General features: G+C 34.9%; 1 protein-coding gene across 2 annotated transcripts; it reads right to left on the reverse strand.

The window, feature by feature from the left end:
• Window positions 1–541: 541 nt before the first annotated feature.
• Window positions 542–15,682, reverse strand: cblc (Cbl proto-oncogene C, E3 ubiquitin protein ligase). 2 transcript variants are annotated; one of them, XM_051132027.1, is made up of 12 exons: window positions 14,173–15,682; window positions 8,559–8,705; window positions 8,300–8,456; window positions 6,939–7,060; window positions 6,681–6,818; window positions 6,505–6,592; window positions 5,928–6,059; window positions 5,066–5,257; window positions 2,331–2,459; window positions 2,099–2,154; window positions 1,653–1,708; window positions 542–1,452 (listed from the first exon to the last, which is right to left on the reverse strand). In XM_051132027.1, exons 1-12 carry the CDS (start codon window positions 14,541–14,543, stop codon window positions 1,298–1,300), a joined length of 1,743 nt encoding a protein of 580 aa, XP_050987984.1. In that variant the 5' UTR covers window positions 14,544–15,682; the 3' UTR covers window positions 542–1,297. The 2 variants fall into 2 exon arrangements, 1 of the variants encoding a protein (XP_050987984.1); XR_007829448.1 differs by lacking the exon at window positions 2,099–2,154 and having other exon boundaries at window positions 1,366–1,452.
• Window positions 15,683–18,009: the final 2,327 nt, after the last annotated feature.

The raw sequence follows: 18,009 nt of genomic DNA on the forward strand, positions 1-18,009 counted from the left end.
GCTAATCTTAAAACACGTAGTCTGTTTAAATTATATTGTTTAACTAAATGACTTAGTAGTTTTTATTTGTTTGTTTGTTTTAACTTAACTTATATTACTGCATCCAGGTCATGTTAAGTGATTCTAAATATAGCCTATTTTCAGTTTGTCTATTTAATGTATAAAAAATGTCTTTGTTTTGTGTGTGTGTGTGTCATTATTTTACAAAGTAATATGTAGTAATATTGCTGCAGATTATTGGCATAATGTGGTCAGCAAACAGATCAAATGTTGTATTGCTTGAAAGTCAGGTTTAAGTGAACCGTGGCACGCAATAACTGTGATGAATCATGTGAAACTCATCATAAAAGAATTAAGCAAACTAGAAAAGTGCATTCAGGTGTGTCCTAACCACTTCTAAACAAACAGAAGCACTCCAATATTTTAACACAAATGGAGTTCTGTCTCAATCCAGCAAAGGGCAGCAGAGATCCAAAGATCATTAATGAGAAAGTCCGAAGAGAACAGCGCAAATGGTTGTTATAAAAAAAAGAAGAAAAAAAACCAACAACACAGTTTTATTGAACAGATCTGGTGCAAACTCAAGGGTTTTCATAGATTTTCTAAGCAGTACAAAGAATAAATATTTCCAATTGTTTGTTAAAGGGGTCACCGGATGCAAAATTCACTTTGTATATTGTACATGCATATTTCTTTTTCTTTTAAATCCCCAATAATAATAATAATCACTTTTTCAGATCAGGCTGTTCTGAGATTCCTGGCAGAATGACGTAGTTCTGCACAAGTTTCTCTCATGACTATTAATTGACATTACCGTTTTACCGCAGACAACTTGTGGAAAATGGGTATCCGATGACATCCATTCTTCTACTAAATATGAAACTGTAAATATGCAAACTGTCACTGTTATGTAATGTGAAACTTTATTTGGTTTGAATTGAAACTACCTACTTCCATCTTATTTAGATAAGGTTAAAGAACCTATATCTTTAGTTATAAAAGAAAAAAAGTCTACGGTTTGTTTTATTTAAAGTTTTTTATTCATCGTGGTCTGTCAAAACACAGTGCTTGTACTCTACAAATTTAGTAGGCATGAGGTAGAATTTAAAATGTGTTAAAAAGGTGTGAGCAGTAATATGTGTGTTTTCTGCTGTCAACACAATGATCAATTGAACTAATAATCTTAAATACATGTATATTCTGAATCTGGTGATTGTTGAGTCCTTTGAATTGAATTTTGGTTGAAAATTGCTTGCCAATATACTTTACACTTAGACATATGGGGTGAATTTCACTGTCAGGATGAAGTGTTTTCTTCTATCTCCCCCTGAATGTCATTTCCTGCGGGAAGTGAATCTGCCACACCTCTGTTAGGCTCTTCTTCCTTATCTCTTCTCTTCTCTTTCCTCTTCCTTTTTACAGTTTCTGTAGGCCCTTCCCAGGACACCCCACCTACATAAACAGGAAATTACATTTCATCAGATAAGGCTTATGCTCTATGTTATTTCAAGTCCTACCACCAGATGTAGTACAATGTCTGGTTGTGTCAAGTGTTCAAGAGAATGTGTCACAAGTAAAGATGATTAATGAGAAAAATATCATAGTTAGGATAAGCATACAAGAGGTGAATAAAGGTTAGTTATGATACTCACTGTTTTTGAAATAGGGCAATGAGGAGGGACGGAAATCTTCCAAAAGTTCCTCACTTCTGAATCCAGTTAAGAAGCAGTAAAAGGATAACAGAAACAGAGATTATTCTTTAAACTTATTATTTTGATTTATTAACTTATTAATGCATCAAACTTTTGACTATAACTACAGTAACCCCGAGAACTGTAATTGCATTAGGTGAAAAATATCAAACCAGTTGGCATCTGAAAGCACCTAGCATGGCAGCTATTTTTTCTGTAATATTTATGCAATGACTTAACCACTTAATTTAAAGGTTATTTTTAGTGGAAGCATGACATCAGTTACCGTCAAGCTCACACAGGTGCACTAGCAGAGAATCTAATGCAAATGTATTCATTTTCATGCATGAGAATCTTACCCATGTGTACTATGTTTTAAAGTCATGCTTACTCAGAATATTTCTTACCTATCTGAGGAAGTTTGTCTTAACATGTTTTCTGACCAGGAACCGTGTTTGACTTTCTGAGGAGAGTACATGATAACTGATTCTCATGATTGCAGTTACACTGAATTCACTTACTAACCACTGAGGACCATACACTTAACAAAAGTAGCATTATTCATTAGGTTGCCAAAGACAAGGTGATCTAAAATCAACACAGACAGACAGACCAACACACCAAGATAGACTTGCTGACCTGTGTGCCTATGCTAAATGATCTGGAGGGTGGTTTGGGAGATGGACATGGAGAGAGTGGATGTCTTTTGGGAGGAAGGGGAGGAGGTGACAGACTGGAACGGGGAACTTGATACTCCTCCTGTGATATCTGAAATAGTGAGAGAGGAATGAGATTAAAGTCAGAGCAAACTGAAGAATTGCCCAAACTCAGAAAAATAGATAAACTTACAATACATTCACATTTATTACATAAGCAGACATTTTTCATTGCAAAGCAACTTGTGATATGATAATTGGTGTAACAGTACAGATTCTTGAGAATATAAAATAAGCTAGAAAATACCAAAAAAGTAAAAACCAGCAGACAGGTATTGCACACGATCTAAACTGAACCAGCACAAAACTGGCTTAAGATTAATAATGAAATATTAGAGCTGCTTTAGCAGTTTCTAAATAGTTTCAATAGCTGAGTTTCCATAATGGATTCTGCTATTTTACTGTTTATCATTGTGAATCTGCTTTAACACAGCCATATTGCATAAAGAGCTTTAGGAACAAAAGTGACTTGACTTGACAAAATGGTATATTTTTGTTTTTGTTTTAGGGATGCACAAATTTTTAAATTCTACACTCTAAAAAATGCTGGGTTATTTTTTTAACCCAAATGCTGGATTCAACCTGTTGGGTCATTTTATTGGGTTGTGTTTAATATTTTTACCCAGATGCTGGGTAGTTTTTCTGCACTCTAAAAAAATGCTGGGTTATTTTTTTAGCCCAAATGCTGGATTCAACCTGTTGGGTCATTTTATTGGGTTGTGTTTAATATTTTTACCCAGATGCTGGGTGGTTTTTCTGCACACTAAAAAATGCTGGGTTCAACCTGTTGGGTCATTTTATTGGGTTGTTTTTAATATTTTTACCCAGATGCTGGGTAGTTTTTCTGCACTCTAAAAAATGCTGGGTTATTTTTTTTTAACCCAAATGCTGAGTTCAACCTGTTGGGTCATTTTATTGGGTTGTTTTTAATATTTTTACCCAGATGCTGGGTAGTTTTTCTGCAATCTAAAAAATGCTGGGTTATTTTTTTAATCCAAATGCTGAGTTCAACCTGTTGGGTCATTTTATTGGGTTGTTTTTAATATTTTTATTCAGGTGCTGGGTAGTTTTTCTTTAATTAAGCTGCTGGGTAACTTTTAACACTGTTTTTTTTTTCTACCCAACCACTGGGTTGAGCCTGTCTCTGAATAAACAACACAACTGCTGAATTACTGTCAGAGCACAGGCTTTTTGTGCCCTGTAGCAGTTCTTAGTGACACCGTGCACTTCTTCAGTGAAATAAAGGTTTGTATACATTTTATTTCATTTATAACATCTTTACTGTGCTGTAAATTGTATTATTTTACGGAACACAACATACAAGGATGAGATGTCAGTCAGTTTCGTCAGCAGTGGTCGCTTCACATGATGGAAACGCCTTTTGCCTTGCATAACATACAGTAAACTGATTTTATTTGTTATAATACTCGATTTAATTTAATTTGATGTCAAAATATGTTCTCTAATCTCAGTAATGTTTGTTTATGTGCAGGTTATGGAGTCAGTCATGGCATCTTTCAGTTATAAGTGAAACGTGAGCCGGCGGTCTGAGGTTCATAGTTCCCCCGGCAAACAGAGGCCCATCACCAGCTCAAATTTTGGTGACACACTGGCACGAGAATTAGCACTATTAGAGTGAAAAGTGATTACAGAGAATGGTTGAATACACTTAAATTAAAATGCTACTTTTAAATGTTCAATTTTTTTTTTTTTTTTTTACTAAAATGCTTGTTAAAAGCATTTAAATGTATGTAATATTGTTAACTATGCTGTATTCAGCCAAATAAATTCTATTTGTCTTATATTGTTGTCCATGGGTGTTCTTTCTTATTAATAAATGTTCATCTTTTGATTATTGCTGTTGCCTCTATCATTCGGAGTGTGATTTTTAATTTCCAGCCCATTTTAAGCCAGCAATATAATTTCTTAACAATAGTTGACTGAAATAAAACAACCCAGCATGTTGCTGGTTGGGTTAAAAAAAAAAAAAAAACATTTAAGTGTGGTCAAAATAACCCAACATGTGTTCTGTCCAATATTTACCCAGTGCTGGGTTGCCAAATAACCCAACTTGCTATTATAGTTTTTATTAATATTTTGAATCAGTTTTTATTTTTATATTTTTCATTTTAATTTTACTTTAAATTTTAGTAATTTTATGTGTTTTTGTCATGTCTGTAATTTTGTTTTTATATCATTGTTTAGATATTATGGTATGTATATATGTATAGTATACATATATATTGGGTTTTAAACAATAGTTGAGTTAAATAAAACTACCCAGAAGGCTGGGTTAAACTTTTAACCCAACCGCTGGGTCAAAACAACTGAATCGCTGATTTTGTCTGTATTTCACCCATCGCTGGGTTGTATTTAACTCAGTATTTTTTTAGAGTGTAACAGTTATGAATATGCCAATATTCATTTTCATATCATGGCTACTAACAGCTAAATGGACAATATTAAAACTTTACATTGTTTTGTCTAAATAAATTAGACAAAATAGCATAAAAAAAACGCTCAATGAGTGTTTATTCAGGGATTCACCAATTTGAAAATTCTAGCAATATTAAAATTATATAGCCGTCATAAAAGTAAGAAAATGTGGGTTTCAGATTGGCAAGCAAAGGTTTCCAGATTCCACAATTATATTCTCACCTTTTTCATACAAGCCAGTTTTTTCATCACCAGCTCCACATCCTCATGATCATCCTCCTCATCTTCATCTTCCTCCTCTTCCTCGTTCCCCCCTGCCCCTCTGTCTCTCGCTGGCAGGTAGGGCTCAACGAGGATGGACTCTGTGCCTCTGATGTCGCAGCGGCAGTAGGGGCACGTGTGCCCGTCTGACTTCTGCATATCAAAGGGAGTGACACAAGTTTCATCACAGAAATTCACATACTTATTTAATGCACAGGCGACCCATGGACTCGATTTCTTAGCTCCCAAGGGCATCCTTCCCCTGAGCATCACACCACAAGAAAGTTTTACTTATCACTTGTCATCTTACGAGAACTGCACGAGTCCTTTGAATGTGTTACATTGTAAGATGTAGAGCTACAGAAATGCATCACGTCCCCTCATTCTCTAGAGTAAATGTTATCTTAGCATGCAATGAAGTGTAACTTGAGAGAAGTGGAAAATCACTCACACTATACACATATGCTTCATCAAACACAGGCAGGAAGCTTTAGCCAAAATGTCAGGTCATGTTGCATGACACTGTGGCAAACATTATATTTCACGCAAAACTGCTTTCTGAATGACACTGCTTTATGCAAGGATTTAATTATCAGTTTAAGTTATTGGTTTATTGTTATTAAAATAATTATACTCTAATGAGTTCTATTTATGATGTTTATATATATGCACCAACAACGGAAAACACAATCATGTAATCACATATAGCTGCTCTGAATGTGGGTTTTTGGGTGTAACTTGACCATAATTGCTCGTAAGTGTGAATGCAAGTGTGAATGGGAGATGGAGGTACAGGTCTGAGCACAATAAGAAATTGATATACCTGCCAGCCAGTCAAGCAGGGCTGACACAGCAGATGCCCGCAGGGCTGAATGCGAGTGTCCTTGTCTCGTTCTGTGCAGATCTTGCAGAGCTGAAAAGTGCTTCCAATCTCACAGTATAATTCATACTGCTCCTGAAGACAGAAATTCAACAATAAAAGAGTAAAAAAGAATCTTGCATTAGAGAAAAAATTCATTTGCATTCCAGAATCATGCATACTTCAACTATGCAAAACAAAAAAAAAGAGGAACACATACAAAATTTATAGTAAATATTATTATCATTTACATTTTTCTTGTAATGTTGTGTTCCAAAAAAGTATTTAGGCATTGTAGTGATATTTTAGTATCACTGTCATGCTATTATAGTTTTTATTAATATTTTGAATCAGTTTTTATTTTTATATTTTTAATTTTAATTTTACTTTAAATTTTAGTAATTTGATGTGTTTTTGTCATGTCTGTAATTTTGTTTTCATATTATCTTTTAGATATTATGGTATGTATATATATGTATAGTGTACATATTTATATAGTAATGTAGGCCTACTTTTATTTTAACTTTAACTTTCAAATTACCTCTGTGACTTTGACTCGGCCCTTGTGAGTCGGACTGCACAAGCTGGTGAGGTCAGGGTTCACATCACGCCCATCGGGATATAAATAGCTGCAGATATAAGCGTTCCACATTATGTTAACATTATGATGTCAGATTCCATTTCAGTGTGCTTTTTTCTATTCAGTTGTGAACTCACCAGCCCTCCCTGAAACCTTGTATGAGTGCTTGGTAAAGAGGTGTATTTTGGGGAATGGTTTGCACAATGCTGCCATCAGTGGTCACATGACCAATCGCCCACTGACCCATTTGTGTGCAACTGAGACGAAAGATGTAGCTGTGGAGCAAGCAAGTAAGAGTTCAGACCTAACCACTGTAATACTCTGTAATACTTTGGTTTATTTACTAACGTATTTAGTTATATTTTAAGCCTGCTATTGTCTGCTGTGTGTCTTACCTGCCAGGGCGATGTCTGTAGTGCTCTAGTCGTACTCTGACCTGGTCATAGGTGAGAAACGCCATGTATCCTGGGTGAGTTACTGCTAAATGATTCCAGTTTCTTAACAGTGTTGACCAGGGCTAAAGGGAGAACAGAAGATTAAAGTCTGTGTAAAGCAATATGTGTTCTGAGTTTGTCAAACCACAAAAAATGTGTTATTAACCACAGAGATAAATTTTAATGGTAAAATAAAAAAAGTTAACAAAATCTTCAAAAAATAAGCAGTATTCTCTGCTCTCAAACCACACCCACTCGCGGGAAAGCTGTCGCCTCCAGGGTTGCCAAGTCCACGGTTCTCCCACGGAATTGGGCTACTTTAACAGTGTTGCAGCAGGTTGCTTTTGATATTCGCAGGTTGAAGCAACCCCAATAACGTCATATTTAGCCACTGAAATGCGAATTTACCAGGCGAACCGGACAAAAATTTTTAATTTTTGTATTTTATCCCTCAGAATGCGATTGTTAATGGGGAACCCCCTCGAAAAGCGATTGGGCTAGTTTTGAGTAGCAGTTGGGCGGGTTTTGTTGTGAAAACCTAGCAACCCTGGTCGCCTCTCTCAACTGTCAAATACCACTACAGGTAATATGCATTTACATGACAAAGGCATAGTTAGCTAGCAAACTGTAGGCTGCAGTAACTAACAGTAATGACTCATAGTAACTCAGTAGTAACTGGTGACTAGGCGGGCAAACCGCTGATGCTGATGTGCTCTAGTTATTATAGTGTTAGCGAAAGGGCCAGTGCATCATCGAGATATGATTATGGGCCAGCCCAAAAAAATCCTGAACACAAAAATAGTGAAAAACTGCTTAACTCCACAATTCAGTCCAACATAGTTTACTGTCTTTGTAACAAGCAATACATTTCTAACCTTTCTAATGTGTTTAGAAAAATTATCTGAATTGGCTTTACACTGACTTTAAAGTGTCATATTTAGATGTGATTACAGCATGACAAAGTAAATAACAAAAGAACAAAGTGTAAAAAAAAAACTCAAAAAAAAAAAGTTAAAAAAAAAGGAAGTACAGGAATGAGAGGACCAAGAGGTAATGTAGATGCTGGCACTATCCATGAATAGAGTACAAAATAAGGCCTGAATGTATTCTAAATACATTTTTAATATATAAATGTTAAAAATATCTACTTTTTATACTAGACTTATGTTACATGATTAGGTTCATCAAATTTATCTAATAAATCTCACAAAAAGTCTGCATTTATGTAATATGCCTTTAAAAAATCATTTGTTATGTGAGAAAACAAAACATAGCCTATTGTAGGAAATATCAAACAAAAGTTCTCCTCAAGCTAAGGCTACCTGAAAAAGCCTGGTGAAAATATCAAACTCAAAGATGGATATGTGATCGTTGCAAGTGAGATCGACTGTAGACTTCAAAGCCATGGCCTCCATTCCCTCTTCAAAGTAATGAACCCTCCTCATCTGCTGTTTAAAAATGTTCCACTGCACTATACATCTGAGAGAGAGAGAGAGAGAGAGAGAGATGATTTCAGTCCGAAAATGGATGCGTAGGGTTTAATCTTCAGTACACATTAAAGTAAATCATTTTTTGTCATACTTGTGCCCAAAAGCTTTCCTCCAGAAGTCTTTGGCCTCTGTCTTTGTAATTCTATAAGTATCACCCTCAAATCGTCCCCCAGGAAACAACGCTCGTAGTTCATTCAACATGTGGCTGAAGAGGAGTGACAACTTAGTAAGATTTCTCCTGAAAAAGAAAGCAAATGTAATATTGATTTATTTGAAATAAGTATTTTCTGTGTGTTGCACAACAGCCAATTACATAGTAGAGACATGTCTACACATGGCCGCAGCCAGCTCTGAGGTAAGACCTCGGTAAATTTTTCATGTTAAAAAATAAAAGTTGTTCTTTTAATGACTACTTTGCTGTTTAAACCTCCTCATTTGCAAGAATGTTTAGCATCTGTGGTATGAAAATGAGTTGAGCGAGTTGAGTGAGAGCGCCGACGCAGCCAGATCAGCCGTTGTGTTGCCAGATCAACGTATTATAAGCGTCTTGGACTGGTCGTTTTCACCTAATTAGACACTTTCAGCAGTTAATAAAGTGGGAAGTTTCGGTTTAGGACAAACGAAAATTTCATCTTATCTTATTTACAAAAGATGTGACCTAATTTCGGTTTATCTTTTGTTTATTTTCGTTTTTTATTTGTTTTCATAGCAATATCTGGCAACACCGCTAAACTGACAGTAGGTTAATCAAAATAGCCCTCGAACAGGTTGTTGCTGACAGGATACCACATTCGGTAAGACAAAGGCAAAAAAACAAAATGATATTTTCTGTCAAAAACGTTATGCGATCAAAAACAGTAGTATTTAACACAAGTACACAGATCTGTAGAACAAGAATGAAATGAAATATGCAAACAGCCAAGAAGAAATCTATGCTGTTTCATTCAATAGCCTACTGTAGTTAAGTTTTCACAAAGGCATGCTAAAAACATTAATAAGATCATTAGACAAAGTTATCATCTAGATAGCACTGGCTGTTAATGAAAACTACTGTTGCGTAAATAATAAACAGCAGATAAAATTCCCCACCCACTACAGGAAAGTATTAACAATTTTTAATGCAAAATGATTGCAATATGATATAATTTAACAATGTGCATCCCTTTTCAATCCTGGTTAAGGCCATATGTCTACATATAAAGAGGGAAGAAATACTAAGTGCACAGAAGAGCTGTGGTTTTGTTTGTTTTCTAATTTCTGCACATACGATATTTGTTTATGTGTGATATGATTGTGTTAACAAGTTGCACAAACATACACCCAAAAAGAAACAAAAGGCTGGTATAAGCACAATGCACTGTAACTTCTAGAAACAGGAAGTAGTACTTTGATGCATCCTGTCCTGAGTGTCTGTGGTCGGGCTGACAGAATTTTCCATTACTAATTGATCAAAGAGGTTGCCATAGTAGCGTCAGCATCCTCTACACAGCACGGCACAGATCGGCACCTCTCATCTGTTATATTCTTTTTGTCAGTAAATCTGTAGTATGACTTAACATAAAGATTAAATCAAATTTCAGATTTAATTTTTATACAAGTCTAAATGTAGAGAAAATATGTATTGTATTAACTATAAAACACACAGTAGGGCAGATGCAATATGCATTGTATTTAAAATTTTTTAAAGAAAGCAATGCTTAACTTTTAATTGTAATATAATAACGACTACGATGTTTGTTTTTTAAAATATATTCCTTGTTTTCTTTTTGTTTAAAAATGTTGTTTAATTCAACATTTTACTTGCTCTTTCTCTGTAGTTATTCTCTGAAATTTACTAGCATTGTTTTTAGTGTATTAACAGTTTAGTCGGTAATAAATCAGTAATAAGGCTCTTTCTGTTCGACTGTGGATAATGTGGCTTAGTGTGTTGAGATGCATATGCATAAACTCTCTAGCTTGGGTGCTAAACTGACCAACCATGTCTTGTACGCAACAGATTTTTCCACTCAGACAATATGACCGCTTTGTTTCTACTTTTATCTCTAGTAGCTTAGCCACAAAGCCCTCATTTTGTCTTCTACCTTTTATCTGAGCTGCTAACAGAAAGTACAGCGCTTCTGAGGCCTGAAGTTTCCTTTAGTCAGGCTCTTAAATTTTCCGCCACATACTGTCCTGTCCACTAACCATGTTGGCATAGTTTTCAGCGTTGCCCAGCAATTACAAAGTAGGTTAAAGGAGCTACATTCACCCACACATACTGTATTAGGTTTGTGTGGTCATTTCGTTCTTTATTACAGTGAATAAATGAATGAATAAGTCACAGCGGAGATATAATATTTCATGCTTCTAATTGAAAAATCTAACTTTGAGGAACAGGGTGTGTCCTACTGTATCTCCTTGTCAAATATGTGACCCTGGACCACAAAACCACTCTTAAGTCACTGGGGTATATTTGTAGCAATAGGCAAAAATACACTGTATGGGTCAAAATGATGATGATTTTTCTTTTATGCCAAAAATCATTAGGATATTAAGTAAAGATCATGTTCCATGAAGATATTTTGTAAAATTCCTACTGTAAATATATCAAAACTTAATTTTTGATTAGTAATATGCATTGCTAAGAACTTCATTTGCACAACTTTAAAGGTGATTTTCTCAATATTTTGATTTTTTGCACCCTCAGATTCCAGATTTTCAAATAGTTGTATCTCAGCCAAATATTGTCCTATCCTAACAAACCATACACCAATGGAAAGCTTATTTATTCAGCATTCAGATTCAGCATTAAAAAATTTTAAAAAACTGATCCTTATGACTGGTTTTGTAATCCAGGGTCACATATATCAAACAAGGTGTTTAGATTATGTTTATATTTTGTCAGCATGTCAAACCTGTGTACACATAGTGGCACTGCTTGTTTTCTTTCAGATTTTCCTCAACACTAAAGGTAACGCTGTGACATGCTGTGTGAAACGCTGAATACATTGCAGCTCAAGCGGAAAGTAAAAAAAAAGTTGTGAGCTAAATACATTTGCAGACAGTGTGATCAAGCTAACTTGATGTGCTGATGTTAACTTGATGTTAACTTAGTGTGCTGCTAACTGGAGATGAATCAGAAATAGATCAAATATAAACTATTGCATCTCAGGTGTGTATTGTTTGAGGAGCAAATTTCACTCTCTTTTGCTATTCAGAAATTAAAATAAGAATAATAATAGCATTTTGTGACCAGGAAGTAAACAGAACGGCCACTGCTGTGCCGAAACAACATTAAACTGCGGCCTCCATTGCCAGAGGAAAGTTTCCTCCATTTCCATGATAATGCCACACTATACACTCTGGTCATTAGTAGTCACAGCAGACTAGAAACTTGGTCAAGCCTTACAACAAAGTGTAAACAGGGAGTGCTATCTTTGGTTCCTTAAGAATAAAAATAAGCCCTTTTATTGCAGTCAGGTTGTTGGTTTACTGGGAACTTTATACTAGGATTGTTTTTTCCCTCGCAAAACTGATTATCATCTTTAAACATGTGTGGACATGTCAGCATTTATATTTACATTCTTCCGACAGACATTTTTGCTAGACGTTGTACTGTGAGTAGATGGAACGTGCAGATGTTAAACATTATCAGTGTGGTCATTTCATTTGATGGCCAAATTTGAATGCTTTTGATTTTCTGCAACTTGACTTTTTTTTCCAAAAAATTAGGTTAGACCGTTACAACAACCATTGAACCATTATTAGAGAATGGCGATAAGCTTTGAATTAAGTTGTATTTGGTATTCTTCAAAAATACCAAAAAAAATGCATATTTCTGTTATACGTATATGGTAAAATTTGTACAATTCATGTTGCTATATTAAAGAAACATGTTAACCACTTTAATGTACACTCAGAGACATGTACATATATTTACACAGACAGAGACAAACACGTGGTTTACCTTTTTATGTCTATCTATTTAAGTTAATGTTCTGACGTGTGTGTGAATCAACACCCATTTAAACCCGTTGAAACCAATCGCTTCCTTCACACGGTTATAGTGTAGTTGGTAAAGATATCCTCCTTTATGCATGCACAGGTAAAAAAAAAAACAAGTACACTTTCAAAATGTACCTAAACTGCTCTATTTTCACACACTAATTTTGTACTTAATATACTTAAAATTATTCTTTACTACTTTTTAAGATAATTGATAAGTGTACTCAAATGTGCTATTTCGGGACACCATAAATTTGAACTAAAATGTGCTTTTAACATCCTATCTCTGTATTAAAAATATATTTAGTTACCGTTCGTAGTACATTTGAACCCATCTTTCATATACTAGCGGGTTCAAGTGTACTACAAGTGATAACTAAATACATTTTTATACAGAGATAGGATGTTAAAAGCACGACCCCGGACCGTCATGAGGGTTTTTAAAAAAGCTAATAAATAATCTTTCCACTGATGTATGGTTTGTTAGGACATGACAATATTTGGCCGAGATACAGCTATTTGAAAATCTGTAATCTGCAAAAAAATCTAAATATGGAGAAAATCGCCTTTAAAGTTGTCCAAATGCAGTCCTTAGCAATGCACATTACTAATCAAAAATTACGTTTTGATATATTTACGGTAGTAACTTAACAAAATATCTTCATGGAACATAGTATCCTTTGGCATAAAAGAAAAATCAGTCGTTTTGACCAATACAATGTATTTTTGACTATTGCTACAAATATACACGTGCTACCTAGGACAGGTTTTGTGGTCAAGGGTCATAGTTTAGTTCATATTCATGGTGTCCCAAAATAGCGCATTTGAGTACACATAGATGTTCTTAAGAACATCATCTGAAGAAGTATAGTATATTAAGTACAAAATTAGCGTGTGAAATAGAGCACTTTATGTATACTATGGAAGTGCACACTTTTTCACCTGGGTGTAACTGCTGATGATCATTGAGTTTATATATAGCACCATTTTTAGCAGAGGTAGCATGAATGAAAATGTGAGTACACACACAAATAACTCATTCTAGACATTATTCTAACTGTAAGTAATTTTTCAACTACGTCACGTAACTCTCATTAATGTGCAACTATATGTCAAATAACCCTCATTAGAGAACTGTAAACTCTTTTGGTGTACTTGCGTATGTTATTTATAGGCAGTAGAATGTCTGTTGGGGGCCATTATAATAAATTGTTACCATATATACAGTTCTAATGAAAATGTACAGTAGTGAACATTTGAAGTGGATCAAAAAAATCATCAAAGTTGTCCTAAGACAAGAATGGGTATTGTTTTGGTTTTAGGACAACTTTGATGAAACGTTTTGATCTACTTCAAATGTTGACTACTGAATACCTAATCTTACAATTTTTTAATTTTTAAAGTTTTTTTTTTTTTTTTTGATTATTTTATGGTTTGTTTATTAATTTATTATTGCGTATATAAATATATATCACCAGCAAAACTTATTCACACTCTATACAACCAGTCCCATTTTATATGAAAGGTTTTCTTTGATGGTACTACCTAAAGCAAGCAGGATTAATCTGCTTTATTTTCTATATACCTCATGTCTGTTTTTTGAACTTTTAATATCATTCAGTCGTCTCAACTATGATCACTTCTGAGTTTGAATATGGCCACCTGAAGAGCACACATACCGAGTCCAGACTAAAAATGACCTCTGCTTGGTTTTGTCTTACCTGTAGCTTGATGTCTCTTCAAACATCTTCTCCTTGCCATCCTTGAACAGCAGCACTGCTCTATCTGCCTTGTCCAGCAAGTGTCGAATATGGATCCTCAGATAATCGCCCTCGTCCCCTCGTGGCACGGCCATCATGGTCCCCCTGTAGGGTGCCCATACTTCTGTCAGCTGGATGGCGGTCTCCGATACTAATTCGGGAAGGTACGGCGGACTGTTTTTGAGACCCAATCTGGGGTCAGTGCTCAGTTTATGCAGTTTGTCCAGTCTCCTGAGAACTTTATCGAAAAGTTTACGATCCGCGCTGGTAGGGGACTGGGACACGGATTGAGAAGCATCAGGCGTCTGACTTGTACGTCTAGCCGTTGCCATGATAGATGAGATATATCCAATGTGGCACACGTGGAGTGCTATTTAAGATTCTGACGTGTGTCTGAATCAACAGTCATTTAAAATAGTGTTGAAACCAATCACTTCCTTCGCACAATTAAAGTGTAGTCGATGGAGATATCCTCTTTTATGCGTGTGACAGCTGATGGCTGATCGAGTTTATGAAGAGTGGCATTTTTTAGCAGAGCTAGCACGAAAAGCTGAAAACGTCTGATGTTATAACTTATCAAATGGTCAGATACAATAACAAGTGGTTTTGCATCCCCATTATTTTCCGAAAAGAAATCTATTTTTAGGCAGTGTGATTTATCTGAAAACCACATCCCCAGTAACACTTTGTCCTGTTATCAGTGATGATGATGATATAAGGATAAAACAACAGTTCAAACGCAGATGTAACTGATGATTTTAAAATGAATAGTCATCTTACCACTGCAGTAATCCAGTTTAAAAACCTTACGTTGTCCATGTTAAGGTCCACGGGTCAGATCAAATGCGAAGAAGTGATGAGAGACATTTGTCGTCTTAGCCACATGCGTTTCACAAGATACATTCTTCACGAGCAAAACAAGAAAATCTCACTTACCCGAAATACAGACTCAACACCTGAGAAGAAAAAAACTACGCAGGTTGTTTTCAGTGTCCTCAAAAAAAAAAAGTGTTATTGCACCATGGACAAAAGGTGCAAAGTTCTAGTCATGTGTCTTTTTGCCATGTCTCCATTACAAACAAGCAAAGAGAAACCCAAAACCATGACCCCAAAAATACTAAAGCTTTACTCTCAGATCTACCGGCGTCCAGGTCCTACCATCACTCCACCCTTACAAACATTCAGTGCTCCTGCTTAGCCATTATCTCTCTCATCCATATGGTTTCTCTCAGTCTGTCTGATTGTATCTCCGTGTCCTAAATTTTGAAGAGGCACTCACGCTCATGCTGGTTAAGGACAGGAACTCAACTGCAGACATTCACCTTTCTTTCTCCCTCTCTCTCTCTCTCTCTCTCTCTGTGATCAGTTTCCGGGTAGCTAACAGGCAGACAAACAGGTTTGTTTGCTTTGTGTGAGTGTGTGAGCCGAGCAACATGGGCTGTGTGCAGTTGGGACGCTGTTGAATCGTGGTGTTCTGGACCGACCATGTGTGAACAACTTCCTGAATACATAACAAATGACTATAGAAAGAGGGAGGGAGAGAGTTTCTGCTGTGGTAGGGCTGGCCTTAAAATTACATTAGATTATTGCATAAATAAATAATAAATACTCAAATGTATAGGCCTAACATATTGATATGTTTTCATGCAATAATGTTAAGCATATTTTCGAATTCACATTTTATATTTACCATTCTAGTGTATAGTTAATACTTTATATATAAATATAAAATGTAAATATAAATTAAAAAAATATATAAAAATAATTATAAATAAATAATTAACAGTCCTAGCACAAATCAAATACTAAACAAATCCAAAGGGGGAAATCAAATCAAATCAAATCAAATCAACAAATCAAACCAAAGGGGCAAAAACGACTTTATAGACTATATTAAACTCATACTGACAGCTAGTATTAGCTGACGACTTTTCTTGAGATTTACTTCAACTTGTTTTAAACTGTTGGTTCGTGGTGGCCCTCTAGTGGACAAAAATTGATTAGCATTTGCTTTTCTGATAAAGAGATACCTGTTTTATTTATTTATTTACCTTTTTTTGTCCATCTCTTTCTTCCCATAAGAGTGGGCGCGGCTAACTTGTAAATTTTATGGGTGTGGCTTTCGGTCTCATCCATGTCCAGCTATTTTTAGCTATACAAAACAGCTTGTTATGCTGCTTGATATTGCAAATTGTTGTGTCTTACCATATTATTTTAATGTATTATCTTAACTATGAGCACACTGGATTGTAGAGCAAACTGTTTTATTGTTTACTGCATGTTGTTATTAGTCTCGTTATTTTCCCACACTGAAAAAAAATGATTCATTGAATTTACTCAGTTTTTTAAGGTAAGTGGTTGCAATAAATTGTTTTGATCTAAATTTAAACAAACACATTTAGTTGAATTTAATCAATTTTATTTAGTTACCTTAGTATAAAAATAATAGTAATTTTAGCCGTATTCAATTACGTTACTTCCTCTTAAATTATTTGTTTATAACTGAAAAAAAAATTCATTGAATTTACTCAGTTTTTTTAAGGTAAGTGGTTACAATCAATTCATTTTAGCAACATTTAAATAAACACAGTTCGTTGAACTTTCAACTTTCAATTTTTTTTAATTTTGCTAAAATAAATTGTTTGCAACCACTTACCTTAAAAAAAGAGGTCCTTAAATGGCTTTGCAAATACACACAACAGTAAGTTTAATGTTTTAAACTTATCTTTAATGTCATCAAATGTGGTGCATGTTAATAACAGGTACAACAAGTGTTTAAAACACAAGTGCTTACTTAACATTACACATTCACAAAAATTCACAGGCCACATTGTTTGTGAATCATTAAAACAACGCTTAAACTGCACAAATGTTAAAAACAGTAGTGCTGAATTAACATTGCACAATTAATAAAAATATGTGGAAACAGGCAACAGTACAGTTGTGAATCATAACAACAGCGAATAAAACAATAGTGCTAAAACTGCACAACAAATAAAGTGTTCACGTCATGCAACAAATTGTAATTTGTAAGGGAATTTAAAAATGTTTGAACTACAGATATACAGGTCTTAAACAGAAAATAGTGCAATGTAGGCTGCGACATCTGGACTAAAATTTTATGCTAAAGGTCATTGCACACTCATGCAACCTCATGTTGTGTCAATCACGTTTACACACTGCCTCCGAAACTTTCGTCCGTCATAAAAAAAGTTCAGATCACCTCCTTCCTTTTTAATGACACACTTGCCCATGGTGATAGATAATGAACTGGAAGTCTCACACATAGTCTCACTTCCACATTGAGGAAAAAGGTGGATACGGTAGAGTGGGGGGGGAATCATTTCCCCCCCCCACTTTACCCTGCATTTCATTTATTTTTACTTTTTAAAATATTTAATTTTACATATTTTTTTATCTGGATTTTTGTGCTTTTTTATAATGCATAATCAACATTTAATAACTGCTCCATTGCTCCAAAGCAAATTCTTCTATATACAGAATGTATACATACATATATGTAACTACAGTTGTCAACATTTGATGTGGATTAACACCTTTCATCAAAGTTGTCCTAAAACCAAAACAATACCCATTTTTGTCTTAGGACAACTTTTATGAATTTTTTTGATCCACTTCAAATAATATGTAGCATATTTGTGTAATGACAAAGGACAGTACTTAAGCTATTTGAATTTTTTACAGTATTTACAACTGTTAAAGTCCCCCTGTGGTGAAAAATGTGGTGTTTTTAATATGCTTTTAGACAAACCATGTGCCAGTCCATTAGTCAACACC

Source organism: Labeo rohita, chromosome 16 (assembly GCF_022985175.1).
Source record: "Labeo rohita strain BAU-BD-2019 chromosome 16, IGBB_LRoh.1.0, whole genome shotgun sequence".
Lineage (NCBI taxonomy): Eukaryota > Metazoa > Chordata > Actinopteri > Cypriniformes > Cyprinidae > Labeo > Labeo rohita.

Coding starts and splice junctions, on each gene's coding strand:
- cblc (XM_051132027.1), bottom strand. CDS start 14,543: ATGGCAACGGCTAGACGTACAAGTCAGACGCCTGATGCTTCTCAATCC. Junction 8,457..8,558: donor AGGAAAGCTTTTGGGCACAA/GTATGACAAAAA, acceptor TCTCTCTCTCAG/ATGTATAGTGCAGTGGAACA. Junction 6,819..6,938: donor TACAGACATCGCCCTGGCAG/GTAAGACACACA, acceptor CTTGCTCCACAG/CTACATCTTTCGTCTCAGTT.